Raw genomic sequence first — 18,587 nt, 5'->3', positions numbered from 1 at the left:
TCCCTTCTCTTCTGACTTTAAGTACTCATAGGATTACATCGGGTCCACCTAGATAATCTCCCCATTTTAAAGTCCGCTGATCGGTGACCTTATTTACATCTGCAAACTCCCTTCTCACCAGTACCTAGATTAATATTTGATTGAGTAATCAGGGGATGGGAATCTTGGGGCAACATCTTTAGATCATACAATGTCACAAGATTAAGGACAAAATACCCCAAGGACAACCATCTCAGACTCAGATTTTAAAACCTCAAATATGATATCTGAACATAATGAAGTTCCTATTCTTATTTCATATTTCTTTCACAGACGAGACAGTAGAAACCTAAAGTGCCTTGTCCAAGGCTACAGAGTTAATAACTATTGAGAATGAGAACAAAGCCTCGCCCCACCCAGCCAAGATGATGCTCTTTCCACAATGCATTTTCTCCTCTCTTTGAGTGAGAGTTGAGTCTTTTTCTTGCCATGAGTTTTCAGACAGTATTATAATGCCAATATCAGTCTTTGGCTTCTGCAAGTAAATTTAAGCATTTCTAGATGTACAGTTTTTTCTGAAGCCCACAATAACTTCCCTAAGAGAGACTTGAATAACCAGTTTGGTATAGTGGACAGAACAGGACCTGAAGTCAAGAGGCTTACCAATTTCCTCAGTTGTGAGATAGAGCCAACAAAGACTGCCTCCCAGGGAATAGGAATAACCCTAAGAACTAAAGTATCACCATGTTCACAGAGCATGTGTTTTACCTACTGTAAGTTGTGTTGCACATGTCATGATAATAGTGGCAACATCTCTTTTTGGTCAGAAAGCCATACCATGTCTTCCATGTTCTCTCTTGCCAGAGGAGGCACTGCAGGAGGAAAAGAATCCTCAAAACCAATTACTTACAGCAATCTTGGGCATCATCTGAGGTTACCCTAACTCTTAAGAACCAAATGAGATTCCTCTGAGTATTGAATTCCACAGCCTAGCAAAATTCTAAGACTTCTCAGGATTTGGGGGGAGGAAAGGCTTTCAACTTCTCATGCTCCCCTCTGTGTCCAGGCTCCTGCAATGTTGCTTATAGTCTCTGCACCTCTCTACGTGGACCCAGATTTGAAACTCAGCACCCCCTTTTGTTCCCTGAAATTATCCTCATTTACAAAAGCATTAATGAACAAAATCTGTTTCCCTGAAAATTTTATACTTCTCCTGGAGAAACAATGTTTCATTGCATATGCACAGCAAACAACTTAAAGATCCAGAGTAGATAACAACACTCCACTTGGAATTTCTCTCTTTGACTTAGCCTCCACATTTTCTTAGTTTCACCAGTTTCTTTCCAATCACTCTTCCACCACCCCATCCAATATCAAAGTCATCTTCCTTCTGGTCAGGCATGGTGGCTCACACCTGTAATCCCTGTACTTTGGGAGGCTGAAGCTGGAGGATCGCTTGAGGCCAGGAGTTTGAGACCAGCCTGGGCAACATAGCAATCCCTCATCTATAAAAAAAAAAAATTAGGCATGATGGTATGCACCTGTAGTCCCAACTACTAGGGAGGCTGAGGCAGAAGGATTGCCTGAACCCAGGAGGTTGAGGCTGCGATGAGCCATGATTGTGCCACTGCACGCCAAACTGGGTGACAGAATGAGACCTCTACCAAAAAAAAAAAAAAAAAAAAAAAAAAAATTATCACCCTTCCCAATACAGAGCAATCCCACTTTCCCTGGCTTCTATTCCTTCACTTATATATATAAGTCAGTCAGGTGCTCAGCAGACCAAAGCCCTTTGCTTTAACAGGACCCCACAACTGCCGAAGAGGAGTTGTAGAAATAGAAATAGCCATTTTTCCTATTATATGTGATTAAGCCCCTTTGCTGACTTGTGGTCAAAACACTACATGGTATTTGTCACATGGTTCTGTAGCCCTGTTCTTAAAGGAATTGCCTTTGTCATATTTGTTTTTGTTCCAAAGGTGTTCCTCTGCCTAATATAACTTGGTTGAAGAGAGGAGGACCTCTGAATGACAATGTTTCCTTGCTTTTCAATGGATCCCTGTTGTTGCAGAACATTTCCCTTGAAAATGAAGGAACCTATGTCTGCACAGCCACCAATGCTCTTGGAAAGGCACTGGCAACATCTGTACTCCACTTGCTAGGTAAGTGTCAAATTCTTAAGTGTCAAATCCTTAAGGGCCTCCTATAATGTGTACAAAGTTGGACTCAGTTTTGTTAATTCTGGAGTCAAGGAGTGAATACAATGGACATTAGATGATTTTAACCATTGCTACCACTGCTGTCTTTCAAATGAGTACTAACGCCTTGTCTTAGCACTTCTTCTCTTTGACGGTTGTGATTATCTTGATGGTACTCTTCGGCTTAAGAACGTGCAATGGAATATAAACTTTTCTATCCAGAATTAAGACCCTTTATGTTCTGCTTCTAAATCTGCTTATATCCTGACACCCCCTTCTAATCTAGCACTGAGGTTTGCTCTAGTCAAGCTGGTTGCCTGCCCTGTTATCCCACATGCATACATGCACACACACACACACACACACACACACACACACACACACACACACACACACACCATGCTCCTCTCCTCTTTGAGGCTTCCAGGTATACTGCTGTCCCAGGAAGAAATGTCCTTCACTGTTGTATCTCACATTACCCAAGTCTCCCCCACCATCCCATCCTGTAGGACCAACTGAATTTCTACCTTCTGTTCAATCCTTCTCTGATTTTGTTTGACCTCCTTTCCCTGGTCTCACTACTTGGTACCTGATTACATCCTCACATATTTTTCTCAGATTGTTTCCTCTTAGTTGGGGCAGTATTGTGATATAGAGAAGGCCATCACACTGTGCCCCCAGGACAGGACAAGGAGTTGACTTCTCCTATCTCCTAGGCATAATATCTGGAGCTCATTAAACTCTAATTACCAAAATGAGCTTTAAGTGGCTGGGACTTGGGGGCTTAATGAATAACACCCCTATTTCCCAACAAAGTTTGAAATCAATTTAGAATTCATCACAGAGTCAATCAGATAGACATCAGACATCCTTTACTATGCCACTCTGTATCCCCAACACCTAACACAGGTGTAAGTGTTAAATAAGTGTTTCATGAATGATAGAAATTGACTCACTGGCAGAACTAGTATGAGATTATAGAATCTATTGCTGAACCAAGAGGAGGGGATGTGATAGAGCCTTCTCAGTGCCCTTCCTTGTTGGCAGTGAGAGGGGCCCAAAGATATGAAGATACACCGGGAGATGAGAAAGCAGGGAGTTGGAATAGCTGTCACACACAAGGCACACTGATGCTCATTCACTCTTGTGACTTCACAATAGAAATGTTGCAGACAGTAATTGTTTATCTCATTGTATTCATGAGATGCTGAGGCTCATGGGGAGTTTGGACTAGTGGCCAGGCATGTAGTCTTTTCTTTCAGTGCTGTTCATACTACCCCTTGTGGACTCTTAGTATTGATCAGAAAGTCAGTGGTGTACTGTCATGTGGTGCTTCCATAAAATAGCTGGATATATAGGTCATAGGTTTATAAACAGATATATAAATAATAGGTTTCCAGCCTATTCCCACAGAGTCTCTGTGATCTTCCAAAATCTGGAGATGGGAGAGTTTCCAAAATCTCCAGATCTTCCAAAATCTGGAGATGGCTAGGTTAAACTTGTCTGGTTCTTGAACAAGTCCTCTGAGAAGTCCTAGCCTTCTTACACGCTTCTGCCCCTCTCCACTTAGGAATCTCATGGTTGTCTGTCTCCTGCCTTACACACCTCTTCTTTTAGGAATCCCCTCCAGCTGAGCAGCTCATGACTTTGGTAGTTTGACCGAGGGATCAAGTCACAGTATTTCTCACTTGACTGAGGAATAAACATTCCTCCACCACCCTCTGCTCTTACACTCAAGCTCTCAAGCTTCACAACCTTCCTAAAAGGTTGTGTGCGAGGTCCCCCAAGGAATATCATTCATTCTTCTCCCAAGGCTCCTCTTGAGAAGAGGTGCTCTATCTGACCAATCTGCTTCCTCTGGTCCCTTTTGGAATTCTGGTAGACACATTTCTTTCATCTTGTAAGTTAGGCTATAAGCCATAGAAGCTTGCAGAGATGCCACATTAGCACAGTGAATAACCCTAACTAAACTCCTATAACACCCCACACACTCAAACCCACACATACCTCCCAGACCTATGTGAACCCAAACATCCAGGGAGATAGCATTATTAGAAAGTACTCAGTTCCTAGTGGCCATCTTTAAGAATATTCAAGGTGGAACAAAAAGTAAATAATTTCCAACAGGTAAAAAGTGTTATTTTTTTTTTTCCCTCAGAACGAAGATGGCCAGAGAGTAAAATTGTATTTCCCAAGGGACATAAAAAGCATGTTCTCCAGGCATTCAACGCTGGAACCAACGGCAATGACCCAATAGGAGAACCCCTGCCTCGAGGTCTGGGATTTTGACTTTTTCAAGATTTGCTGTTTGTGAGGCATGTGTAAGGAAAAGGATTTAGCTAAAAGACCCTCTGTGTCCTCCACTTTGCAATATGTAAAATTATTCCTAGGCATCTGGCCAGCTTTTTCTTATCCCTCAGTCTTTGGCAGTTCAACTCATTCCTTCCATATTGAAACTTTTTTTTAGAAAAATCCACTCCCGAGGAAGCCCACAGAGTTCATATCCCAAATGTGCATCATTATTTGTGATAATGTAGGTATGAATTTCCCAGTTTCAAACCTACTGCCAACTGGATAAATATGAATAGAGGGAAGGTTTGCTAAGAGTACTGAAATTGATCCTTTCGTTGTTCTCTTTTTTTTCCCCCCATATATACCAACTTTGCTGTGTATCAGTTCTGGATCAGGAGATCCTAATTTAAGGACCCCAAGTTCAAAATTTTTAGAAGGCCAAGAGAACACGGTAGAGTTAAGAAAATCAGAAATGCTAGAATTGCAGGAAGCAGTTACCGATGATCTCAGCTCCTTGTAGCTCAAAAATTGGTAAATCTCAGAAGGACACAAAGAAATTACTGTTGTGTCTCATGTTTTAGTCTATCTATTATATGGGAACAATAATGTCTAAATTACTTCCAACTTTTATATCTTGATCAGTGCTTCTCACTTGCAGAATATATAGTGTAGTATGTAACTCTTCAGGTAGGGAGTCTAAGAGATGCCATTTCTAGGTTTCCACCTCCTGAAATGCAAAGGAGAGCACAGAAGGGGAAATAGCATTGAGCTGCCAATGAGCAATCCATCACATTTTATGACATCATTATCTCAGGGTAGTTATATGATATATTTATTCTCCTTTTTTAGGCATAATATTACCATGATTGCATGCACAATTGTCCATTCATTGGGCATTTAACAAATATTTGTCCAGTGCTTATTATTCCTAGGACTGGGGATGCAGAGATATCCTAGTCCTTGAGAATTTCATAGTCTGAAGAGGAAGCCATTTCCTTCCTCTTCAAATACCTAAAAATAGGTATTTTAAAGCACTGTGACAAGTGCCATAATAAAAAGATTACCAAAGTACAAAGATAGCATGGAGGAAGGGACCTTACCTTGTCTCGGAGAAGTCAACTACGTTTTCATGTAGGCCATGATGTTTGTTCTGGGAGGAAGAAGATGGGCATACCAGATGGAGAAACCAGGATGTGCAAAGCACAGAGAAGTTGCATGTGGCATAGCACGTGAAGATCAAAAGAACTCCCTTAAGCCAATTAATGAAAAAAGAATTGGATATGCATGAGGCCAAAGCTATTGGTGAAAATGAAACCTTTGGAATAGTAAAACTCTTGGCTTATTGAACCTACCATCACTTCTTATTCTTTTGGCTATGATCAAGTGTATTGGGACTGGCTACATTGATCTACTACCTCTCTGTCTCACACACACAAATATATGCATACACATGTACACATTGTGGAGTATGCCAGCCCTTTAATAGGTCCTTAGTTTAGCATTTCAAAGGTACTCATTTATTAATTTAAAAAATATTGGTTGGGTGACTAATATTTTGTTTATTTGTTTTGTTTTGTTCTTTGAGTCCATCACCCAGGCTGGAGTGCAGTGGCATGCTCACAGCCACCCCAGCATCGACCTGCTGGGCTCTGGCAATCCTTCCGCCTCAGCCTTCCAAGTAACCAGAACTACAGGCACGCGCTACCATGCCTGGCTAATTTTTTGATTTTATTGTAGAGACAAATTCTCACCAAGTTGTCCAGTCTGGTTTTGAACCCCTGGGCTCAGGCAATCCTCTCTCCTTGGCCCCCCAAAGTACTGAAATTACAGGCTTGAGCCACCGCACCCAGCCAGCTGACTAATATTTAACACGCCCTGTTCTAGTGTTAAACAGAACAGTGTTTATGGACTTGACATTCCAGTAGGAGAGATGGAAAAGAAACAAGTAAATAAATAATTACAAAAGATATTTCTCTGTGTTAAAGTGCTATGAGATACATAGTGATTGGAAATAACTACCTCAGTGAAGACAGTCAGTACAGGCCTTCTGAGGAGGTGAAATTTGAGTCCAGACCTAAAGGATGAGATGAAGCCAGTCATGCAGAAACATGAGGAAGGGGTATTTCTGGCCGAGGAAATAGTAAGTGCAAAGACCATAAAACAGAAATAAGCTTAATGTGGTCTAGGATCTAGGGTTGTAAATAAGATTCATGTGACTAAGGAACATGAAGGAGAGGGAGAAGGGTATGAGATGAGGTTGGAGAATTGCTGAGCACCAAATCATTCAGGACTATAAGGACGAAGGTAAAGATTCAAGAGTTTATTCCTAAAACATAGGAGGTCGTTGAGGAGTTTTATATGGGATCAGTATTATATGATCTACTTTTCAAATGCATTTGTGTCAAAAAGCACTAACCATAAAACAAAAAAAGTCAAATTGGACTTTATTAAATGGGATTTCATCAAAATTTTAAAGAGCTGCTCATCAAAGACACTCTTAAGAATATGAATAGACAAGCTATAGACTGGGAAAAATATTGACAGAATATATGTATGATGAAAAACATATCTAAAATATATAAAGAACTACTACTAGTTAACAATGAAACCCCCCCCCCACACACACACACAACAATGAGCAAAAGACTTAACAGATACTTCACAAAAGAAGACATACAACTGACAGGGAAATGGAAATTAAAATTTCGATGAAATGCAATTTCATACCCAGAAGAGTAGCTGAAAACAGAAAGACTGACAATGCCAAACTTTGGCAAGAATAGGAAGCACCTGAACCTCTCATGCATTGCTTAGTGTGTAAAATGGTAAAACCACTTTAGAAAACTGTTTGGCAGTTTCTAATAAAGTTAAGCATACACTGCCTACCCTTGACACCCCAATTCCACTCACAGATATTTACCTGAGAAAAAATAAAAACAAGTTCACAAAAAACTTTATGCAAAGGTGTTCAGCCATATTCATAAGAGTCCTCAATGGGAGAATGGATAAAAAACTGTAGTATATTCACACAGTGGAACATTATTCATCAATAAAAAAGAATGAACTACTGATATGCACAATGATATGGGTGAACATGATGCTAAAAAAAAGCCAAATACACAAGGGCACATATTGCATGAAGTCCAAGTAATAGGTAAAACTAATTTATACAGGTAGAAGTGAATGAGTGGTTGCCTGGGAGGGGAGGGGAATTTATTGGAAAAAGGTAAGAAGTGTGTGATTGAAATATTACATACCTTGCTTTGGCTCATGGTTGCATGAGTACCTACAATTGTAAAAGCTCATAAAACTGCACACCTGATCTGATCATTTTTGTATATGAATTATACCTTAATTAAAAACCACACATTTTTAAAGAAATGCACGTGTGCCCTGCCTTGAACTGTCAAGGTGTCTTTGTAAAATGTGGCATAATAGAAAGAGACTTGGAGTCAGACACACTTGGGTTCCAGTCCGGCTAACAGGTGACAGACCCTGGGCAAATTACCTAGCTTGATTCAGTTTCCACCTCTGCAAATAAAAATATAAACTTCACAAGATGACCTTGAAAATTAAATGAAAAATTGAGTATAAAGTATCTAACCCAATACCTGTCACCTGGGAGGTTCTCAATAAATTTAGCTATTTTTCAAAATTAGTTTTAAATAAACTGTAATCCTAAGGGTCCAATTAAAAACACATTTTATGTTTCTGCTTTGCAAATGATGCCATGTGCAATTTAAGACAAAAATTCGAAAATCAGAAGGAAAAACTGGAAAACAATAAGTTAAAGAAATCACTCTGCTATGTGAGAGAGACTGTGGACACAGCTGGTAGCTATCAATTACTTGTGATTATTACAGGAAAATCTGGCACCTTCTATGATCACACACAAATCCATCATCATCGTGTCCTACCTCATCTTTTACCAAATGTCAGCAGGAGAAGGAAAGGCTGCTTGGAATGGGGACCAAAATTAAAAAGCTGGGATTACTGAAGGTGGCCAGCTTCTACTTTTCTAAAGGAAACTCCCATTTTTACCTTTCCAGATGTCTTCATGACAAATTATTATGCAGTTTCAGGGTAATCTGAAGTTTAAATTAAGAATTAATGGAAACATAAGAACAGATCTCAAAGGCATCTTTGACCTTACTGCTTAATCCCTGGTCCCCGTTCCTCCTGCTAAATCGTCTTTCATTCCTCTGCCTGATCCACTTTTGAGAAATCAAACCCGTTAGAGCATCCCCTGGAGTGGCCCTCCCCTCTTGTCCTGTTGGCCCTGCTTGGGGAATGCTGAAGTAGGGCGGCAGCCCTCTGCTCAGAGGGCCTCCTCCTCCTCTCTTGGGTTTTTCTGGCAGATCCAGCTGGCCCGCAATAGCCACTCAGGCTGAGATCCCAGGACCCCATTCTGGCCGCCATTTCCACCAGTCATTACAACAAGTTAGTTGGGGAAAACAAGATTTAAAGGACCCCTTGCACTGTGAGATGGCTTTATCTCTGTATGCTCCTTAAAGAACCAGACCGGCAGCCAACCAGAAAACTGCTCATGGTAGTCTTGGGCCATGTTCTCTCCAGCCCATCATCATTTCTCATTTGGGGCTGCCATGACATTTCATTTCCTTTCTGCAGAGCCTTTTTGGGAGCCTGGTAACTGGTCACAGTGTTCTGCCACCTGTGGCCACTTGGGAGCCCGCATTCAGAGACCCCACTGTGTGATGGCCAATGGGCAGGAAGTGAGTGAGGTCCTCTGTGGCCACCGTCAGAAGCCACGGGCTGGGTTTCAGCCCTGTAACATCCGGGACTGCCCCGCGAGGTACGTGAGGTTGCTCTTCTTATCTCATCAATACCAAAGGCACAGTGATTTGGACATTATAACTCAATAGCTAAGATTTTTTTTTAGCACTCATTTGTCCAGGCATCCTGCTAAGTAAGTGTTCTACATGGATCACTTCACAATCGTCTAGGAGGTAGATGTTGTTAATTTCCTATTTTGCAGATGAAGAAACTTCCTGAGGCCATACAGTTAACAAGGGCCAGAATTCAAATGGAGATAATCTGACTTCAGAGTCCTTGCTCTTAATCACTACCCAAATCTGCTTCCTGCACTCACAGTGCCCATCAGTTCCTTAAGATCTTAGTGAGACTGATTTCATGGATTTACCTAGGAGATAATACAGTGGGCCTGAATCAGCAGAGGCACTAGTTAAAAACACAGTTCCCTGATCTTAAACCATGGGAGGACCAAACTCACCTGCACATACATCACTTATGCACCTAATCCTGACTTGTACCCCACATCTTTTATTAAAATAAAGTAAAACAAACAAACAAAAACTCTGTTCCCTAGGTGTGACCCCTGGAAGTAAAGCCATTAATAACCTTTCTAAGTAATATATCAGTAATTTTAAGATGTCCAGAATCAAACTCATGATGTCCACCAAACTTAATCCATCCCTAGTGTTTCAGATCTCAGTGGCTGCATGCTAGACTCCCTTCTCTCTCTCTCTCTCTCTCTCTCTCTCTCTCTTTCACTCTCTCACTTCCCTCCATTCTTGTTCATTTCTACTGTGCTGTAGTCCAAGCCATCACTGTTTCTCACATGGACTACTCCAGGAAGCTCCTAGTTCTTATCTCCCTCTTTGCCCACTCTGTAAGAATAGCAATCTTTTAAAACAAATTCATCATGTTGATCTTCTGCTTAAAACCTGTCAATGACTTATTGTTTGGACAAAGGCCAAACAATCCTGACATCTGGGACTGTGTTTATCTTGAATGCAGTTTTATCCCCAGTATCTAAAAATAGTGCCTAGCACATAGTAGGTGGTCAGTAAATAGTTGCTGACTGATTGAATAACTGAGTGAAGACACTGAAATCCCTTCATATGTGGGCCTTGAGCCTTTCGGCCTCATTGCCTATCTTTCCTACCCTGGTCAGCTGATCTCCGTTCATGCTGGTCTTTTTTTTAGTCCTTGTTGTGCTCATCTCTTTCCTGATTCAGAGCCTTTACATATCCTACTCCCTCTGTCTAGATTAGAACATTGTTCTCTCCCTCTTCACTTAATGATTTCTACTCATCTATATAGGAGAGGGACTAAAAAAAAAGCACCCAGAATTTATAAAGAATTGTGTATTTATTCTTACATGTTTAAACGTCAGTCACCTTCAAAGTATTCTTATGTTGGATACAATACACGTAACCAGATTCTTTTTCTACTGCTCAAAACAGCTTTTTAACTTGTCGATTTTGATTCCTTTTTGTGCCCTTTGTTTATTTGTTTGTTTGTTTGTTTTGGGAGGAAGGTTGAGTTGAAGTCTTGCTCTGTCACTCAGGCTGGAGTGCAGTGGCACACATTCATGGCTATCGCAATCTTGACCTGCTAGGCTCAAGTGATCCTTTCGACTCGGCCTTCCAAGTAGCTGGAACTATAGATGCACGCCACTATACCCATCTACAATAAATTTAAAAATTAGCCTCTGCCATCTTTTGTTTCACCTTTTCTACTTTAGCAAAACATTTCCTTTTGAGGTATTTTCTCATTGGGGTAAATAGGGAGAGTGGGGTAGGGGGGTCATGCTGTTTTTGGTCAAAAACCACTAATCACTTAGTGCAGTGTGGGCAGATATGCTCCTCAATCACCCATCATGAAATGATTGAACACATTGAAAGAATCTCAGAAAAATTCACTGAAGCTGAACACAGCCTCTTATAACACTAGCTGGTACACTGATGCCGATGGGTTCCTAGAACACTTATCTAACAGGAGAATCCTATACTACAAGGGGCCCACCCTCCAAAAATACAGTTCTGTTCTTTTTGAGAGTGTCTCCCCTTGTATACCTCAATACTTCTCCAAGAACACTGTCTCTGACCTTAGCCCTTCAAAATAAATTAGGCCTCTATACTATATGAATTTTATCTTTCTTTATCATTCTTTTTTATAGTTCTTACCATAATCTATCTTTCTCTCCCACTAGACTGTGAATTTGTGAGAGTAAATCAGTCACCGTTTTGCTCAACAATTTATTCCTAGCACTTAACACAGTGTCTGCTCCATCAGATAACACTCTAAAAATACTTATAAAATGGGTGAATAAATGAACAGCATAGACCCTAGCAGATAACTGACCAAGTAGTACCAAAATCTACGATAAAAATTTAACAAATAAAGAGGCATTCATTGAGTACAAACTGATGAGGAAGATACTATTATCAACCTCATTTTACCAATGAGAAAATGGAGGAAGGTTTAACGTTATACAGCTCCCTGCCCTTGTGCCAGTGCCCACACTAGGTCCAACTATCCCAAATATGAAGGGATTTCAGTTTCTTCACTCAGTTATTCCATCATTCCGCAAATATGTACTGATCACCTACTAAGTGCTCTTGGAAGAGAGTGGGAGGCAGGGTCACCCTGCGAAGCAAAATAGTTGTCTTGGGGAATGTCCTTAGAAGGGCTTTCAATATTGCAGCCACCCTAGTGGACATGTCTTCCAATAACCACTGTGACTCTTAAAAAGAGGAACCCATGTGAAGGATCACACCTCGGAAGGCTGCCAACCTGTGCTACGCTAGCTAGGATGATATCCAAGAAAGCTCCTTTTCATGTCAATTCTTGATTTTTGTTAAGTGGAGAGAATCCACATTGGGAAATTGATCAGCAACCTTGCTCCTCAAATATCCTCAAGTCTTTGTACACTCCTGGAATACACAGAGTCATGCATGTTCATACCTAGAGGAGCCCACCGAGGTCATCTAATCCCGGATCCCTCTACCTCAAGGGCCTTTCACACTTCTGTGCCAAGGCCCCTCTGGTAAACTGAGGAAGCCTTTGGATACCTTCTTATGGCACAGTTTTGAAATATACAAAATAAAATACATGTGGTTACAAAGGAAACAAATTATATTGAAATATGGTTATTGAAATATTTTTAAATGTGTGATGTAGTAATAAATTTGTTTATTAACACAGTAAATAACAAGGTATAATTGTACTTTACTTTTGAAATGGTGATGAATATACATATTTTGAGATACCTGCTACAAAGGTAATGTGATATAGAAACACCTATGACTTCTATTGGTAACAAAAGAGAAAGCACAGGTATTACTAATACTACTATACGTTTTTACAATTGAAGGGAATACCAAATTTCAGATAGAACTTAGTGACAATGAGGAGGTGATTCCTTTCCCATCCCAGTACATAGTTCCCTTGGATAACCATGGGCCTTGGGTTAGAAACCCCTGCTCTACAGTATCCCAGAAGCAGCTTAAATATCTTTAATGATGAAGCACTCAATATCTCACAGGTGTTCAGCCAAGTTCAGTCTCCTATAGTCATTAAAGCATGAACTTTAGGGTCACATCAATCTAGAATCCAAACCTAGCTCTGTTGGCAGGTTAGTCATGTGACCATAGCCAAGTTATTTAACATACTGGACATCAGTTTCTTCCTTACAGGAATGGAAATAACACAAGAATTCTATAAGATAATGTGCAGAGGGAACAGTATGCAGATGCTTGAGAAGTATTTTCTTACTTTTTGAAATTTCCACCTAATGTTGCCCTAGCTTTGCCCTCTAGGGCAACACAAGTAATGACTCTGCATAAACTGGAAAATGGCTCTACCCCAGCCCTATGTTGGTCATCTCTGCATGGTGACTCTGTGGTTCCCCTGAGTAAAAGAAGATCTTAGAAAAAGGCTGGGCATTATCAACACTGCTGTTCATTCCCATAGAGATATGTGACAGCCCTGAAACATATGGTGTTAGGATCAACTTTTTCTTTTGGCAAGACTCCCTATAAGGTCTGGCATACCAGTCCTTACTAAAGTCCTGTAGTTTTTTTTCCTAGGTGGTTCACAAATGTGTGGTCAGAGTGCTCTGTGTCTTGTGGTGAAGGATTTCACAGTCGGCAAGTGACATGCAAGCAGACAAAAGCCAATGGAACTGTGCAGGTGGTGTCTCCAAGGGCCTGTGCCCCTAAAGACCGGCCTCTGGGAAGGAAGCCATGTTCAAGTCCTCCATGTGTTCAGTGGGAACCAGAGAGCCAGGTAAAGCTAACAAATCCATTGTGTGGGCGTACTATATATAGTCATCAATTTGTTTCTAATAAACTACTTCTTAGGGGGAGAAATCTGATTAGTCTCTGAAATGCATGAATGTCCTTGACCTCAAGGTTTACATTTGGAAATCAGTGTCTCTGTCTTCCAGTACAAAAGTGAACCAAGTTCAAGTCGTTTGAATGCAGTGGTACAATAACAGAAGCTCTGAGATCCATTTGAAGCAGTAAGAATAAGAGTAACTCTCAAGAAGAGGAGAGGAACACTAGTGTAGCAGCATCTGCACAGAAGTCTCAGAACCTATATCCTAAATGCCATCTTCAATAAGTTATAATAAAAATACTTAGGGCAAAAATTGTAATATGTAGGAACCCATAAGGAAAAATACAACCTATTATTGAAGCACATAAAGGAAAAGTTGAACAAATAAGAGACCTATTATATTCCAGAATGGAAAAATATGTGTACTATAAAGATGTCCATTTCCTGAAAGGAATTCATCCATGTAATACAATTTCAATGAAAATCACAGTAGAATTTTTTTTGTAGAACTTAAGATAATTCTGACATTCACATGGGAGATAATATAACAATAAAGATAAGACACTTTTAGAAAAAATTATTGGAGGTGTAGAGAGATTTACCTCATCCTATGGCAGGACATAATGCAAAACTGTTGTAAGAAAAATAGTACAACATCAGTGCAGGAAGAGACACAGACTATGGCGTATAATTAGAACACAGAAAAAGACCCATGTTAAGTGGGCTTAAAGTTTAAAGGCAGTTAGTCATAGGAGAAACATCATTTTTAAAAATTGAGAGTATAAATCTACAAAAATTTTTCAAAGAAACTAAATAAGATATAAATAAATAGAAAGATAAAAGACATATTGCTAATAACGCAACAAATTTATCTACAGATTCAAAGCAATCTCTATCAAAATTTTACCTAGTTTTTTCACAGAAATTGACAAGCTGATCCTAAAATTCATATGGAAAAAGAAGGAACTGAGAATAACCAAAACAATCTTTTTTTTTTTAAACTACAGGGAGGACAATGAATACCTAATAACAAAAAATAAGCCAGATAGAAATTATTTGACAGTTCTTTCCCACTCCAAGTGGTATGTGTAGGTGGAAAAGTAAATATAAACTAGTAACTGCTTTCAAAATTAGAAGAGTTGTTTAAAGAAGCATTTTTCTAGCCGAGTGTGGTAGCACACGTCTGTAGTTCCGGCTACTTGGAAGGCTGAGGCGGACGGATTGCCAGAGCCCAGCAGGTTGAGGCTGCGGTGGCTGGGAGTGACCACTGCACTCCAGTCTGGGTGACAGAGTGAGACTCCAACTCAAAATAAATAAATAAATAAATAAGCATTTTCTTCAAACTATGGATCTTGACTCATTTGTAAATTTTGGCCTGCATTTTTTTAAAGGGTAAGATATGGGAAGAGAAAAAGAAGAGAGTACATAACAGATTTTATCACATGTAATAAGCATAAGAAAACAATCTTTAAAAAGAACAGAGTTGCAGGACCAAAACTGCCTGATTTCAAAGCTTACTAGAAAGTAGGCTGGGCACGGTGGCTTACGCCTATGGTGGCTTACGCCTATAATCCCAGCACTTTGGAGGTTGAGGAAGGGAGGGTTGCTTGAGCCCAGGAGTTTGAGATCAGTCTGGGCAACATAGTGAGACCCCCTCTCTAAAATAAACAAACAAACAAGCCAGGCAAGACCTCCTCTCTACAATAAATAAGTAAACAAACAACCTGGGCGAGACTTCCTCTAAATAAATAGGCCGGGCATGTTGGTGTGTACCTGTAGTCCCGGCTACTCGAGGGGGAGACTGAGTCCAAAGGATGACCTGAGCCCAGGAGATTGAGACTGCAGTGAGCTGTGATCATACCACTGCACTCCAGCCTGGGCGAAAGAGTGAGAGTCCAACTCAAAAACGAGCAAACAAAGCTTACTTAAAAGTTAAAGTAATTAAGAGAGTGTGATGATGGCATAGGAGAGACATATAGGTCAATGAAATAGAATTGAGTCCAGAAGTAAACTCATATGCCTGTATTAACTAGTGTTCTATGAGGTTGACAAGACCATTCAATTGGGGAACGATAGTCTTTTTAGCAAGTAGTGCAGAACAACTGGATAGTCACATACAAAAAATGAAATTGGACTCCCTACTTTACATCATATACCAAAAATTAACTTAAAATAGATCAGAGTCTTAATTTAAAAGCTAATACTATAAAACCCTTGGAAGAAAAATGGGTTTAAATCTTTATGCCCTAGATTAGGAAATGGACTCTTAGATATATAACACCAAAAGCGTAAGCAGCAACAACAAAAATAGATAAATTGGACTACATCTAAATTAAATACTTTTGTGCTGCAAAGGGCACCATCAAGAAAGTAAACAGACAACAACTATATATCAAAAAGGAACTTATATCTAAAATATATGAAGATGCTTACAACTCAATATTAAAAACAATAACCCAATTAAAACATCAACAAAGGCTCTGAATAAAATTCTTTTTATTAAAGCACATGAAAAGATGCTTGTCATTAGTCATTAAGGAAATGCAAATTAAAACCACAGTTAGATACCACTTTACACACATTAGGATGGCATTAGTCAAAGAAGGAGATGGTAACAAATGTGGGTGAGGATCTGGAGAAGTTGGAACCTTTATACACTGCTAGTGGGAGTACAAAATGGTCCAGCCACTTTGGAAAACAGTCTGGTGATTCCTCTAAACGTAAAATGTAGAGCTTCTGTGACCCAGCAATTCTGTTCCTAGGCATATATCCAAGAGACATGAAAGGAATGTCCACACAAAAAACAAGTAAATGAATATTCACAGCAGAATTATTCATAATGTACCCAAACAACCCGAATGATAACAACCCATAGTAACCAAAAAGAGGAAACCAACCAATGAGTAGATAAACGGTCATATGTCTGTATAACAGTATTTGGCTATTAAAAGGAATGAAGTACTGATACATGCTAAAACATGGCTGAACCTTAAAAACATTACGGTAAGTGAAGGAAGATGAACACAAAGGGTCACATATTATATGACACCATGTATACAAAGTGTCTGGAATATGTAAATCTAGAGAGATCCATGGTTGCCTAGGCCTGGAGAAAGACAATGGGAGGAATTGGACATGACTGCTAAAGGTATGGGGTTTCTTTGGGGGATCATGATAATGTTTAGTGAATTGTATGGTTTGTAAATTATATTTCAATACAGCTATAGCAAAAAAAAAAAAAAAATTAAAGCTACTATGTGGGAAATTAGTTAACTAATATAAGAAAAGTAGTATCAGAGCCCAAACTCAGAATATACACCAAAATAAATTCTGACTTAGAGAGCTAAGTGTGTAATTAAACTCAAATAGAGCTCTCATAATGGAGAAAACCCTTTCAAGCCTAAAATAAGGTATAAGGAAGAGTTAATAAGCATTATTATGACTACATAAAAATTTAAGAAAGCACATCAAAATTTCTTTCATTTTTTTTTTTTCTGTTATTGAACTTACCTAAGCACATGAGCCTTCATTTTTGCTCACAGTGGAAAGCCTCAAGATTTTGCAGTTGCTTACGATTTTAAATGTAGTCATTTCTGGACTTAAGCCCAATCAATTCAAGATTTGCCCTGTCCTATTCCCTTGGCCCAGAGGTGGTCTGTTTTAAGGGAGAGAAGGGTGGAAAGCTTAGGTATCTTCCTGGCTCTGAAGGAAGGGTGTCTGGTTCCCAGAGCTGTGTTCTGATTCTTTCTAATTCCCCATGGAGACAGTCGGTCTCCTAGTAACTGGTCTTTTGCTATCTAGCCTCAGGACATGATCTTGGTGCAGACAACATTCATGAGCTTTCAGGGTTTACACCACATTGTGCTTTTGTTCCAGTGTCCTGGTCGCTGCATGGGCCGTGCCATGAGGATGCAGCCACGTCACACAGCCTGTCAACACAACAGCTCTGACTCCAACTGTAATGACAAGAGGAGGTAATGGCCCCACCCTAGGGTAGCACATGTCTCTCTTGCCTCATTCAATGACTATAACTGCCTAAAAAATAAAGTTATTTCTAATTTCCATCACCTCTCATAATTGATAATTTCCTATTAAATCATGATTGATTTAGTGCCGTCCCCAACAGTATATACTATACTGAAAATTAGTTCATATGTCCTTTATAATTACAAATTATTTGGACATTAAACATAAAGAGAAACCACCCTAAAGAGGAAAAAAGGGGTAGCAATGAGGATCGGCAGATATTTCTCCCTTTCTATACAAAGTTGATCAAGCCTAATAATAGTTCCTTCAGGTTTACACATTAAATCTTCCTAATGTTTTTAATGAACTGCCTTATTCCTCTGTTTAGAAACTGTTTTGATTAGAATATTGGCATAATGGTTTAGCAGATAATAAAATAGTCGTTTATCTTGTTGAGTAGATTGCTTTGCTCTTGTATAAAAGTCTGAGCTAGTGAACGGTTTGGAGTAGAAGAGCTTTGTTCCTGAGGTCATCCAGAGATCCAGATGCCTTCCATCTGGCAGGTCCTCCCTTCCGGAAACTAGCACCCCAGCCAGCAGAGAGTGGGGAGAGAGCCTAGAAGGCACACTCATCAGGGGCTTTGGAATTCTGTCACTCTCTTGTTGTGTGACCTTGGACTACCTAACCACTTAAGCTTCAAAATGGGGTTTTGTTATCCATGTAAACTTGTGGTTGGAAAGTTTTAATTATTTTGCTTAGTGTAAAGCCCATAAGCCGCCTGGGTCATGAAAAATGCTCGATATCTAGCTGTCTCTTCCCTTTCTACATCCTGAGTCTTGCTGGAGAAAATGGGATGACCTTGTCAGTTGGCTCAGGTACCACTTTGAGCCTTTTGTAAGGTTTGGCAATATAGAGTCAGCTGCATCTCCTACTCCCCACAATGTGACTTCAAGCCAGGACCGTTCTCCTCACATGGAAACATTTGGAATGACTGCTCTCATTCTCAACAGACAACCTAGTTTCCTATTTTGCTGAGAAGACAGGGAC

At 39.8% G+C, this 18,587-nt stretch overlaps 1 protein-coding gene across 1 annotated transcript in view; it reads left to right on the top strand.

The window, feature by feature from the left end:
• Positions 1-17,552, top strand: part of ADAMTSL3 (ADAMTS like 3) — a gene marked incomplete at its 5' end in the record, with an annotated part of 132,124 nt that extends 114,572 nt beyond the window's left edge. Inside the window, 5 exons of the mRNA XM_008055474.2 lie at positions 1,959-2,141; positions 4,336-4,452; positions 9,099-9,282; positions 13,325-13,523; positions 17,451-17,552. Coding sequence (XP_008053665.2) covers positions 1,959-2,141; positions 4,336-4,452; positions 9,099-9,282; positions 13,325-13,523; positions 17,451-17,552 — 785 coding nt within the window. The remainder of the gene's footprint in view (positions 1-1,958; positions 2,142-4,335; positions 4,453-9,098; positions 9,283-13,324; positions 13,524-17,450) is intronic.
• Between the last annotated feature and the right edge of the window lie 1,035 nt (positions 17,553-18,587).

Source organism: Carlito syrichta, unplaced genomic scaffold (assembly GCF_000164805.1).
Source record: "Carlito syrichta isolate Samal-C Ts95f unplaced genomic scaffold, Tarsius_syrichta-2.0.1 Scaffold301860, whole genome shotgun sequence".
In the NCBI taxonomy this organism is placed as follows: Eukaryota; Metazoa; Chordata; class Mammalia; order Primates; family Tarsiidae; genus Carlito; species Carlito syrichta.
Note: the sequence above shows the minus strand (reverse complement) of the source record. Positions and strands in the feature narration are given on the sequence as shown.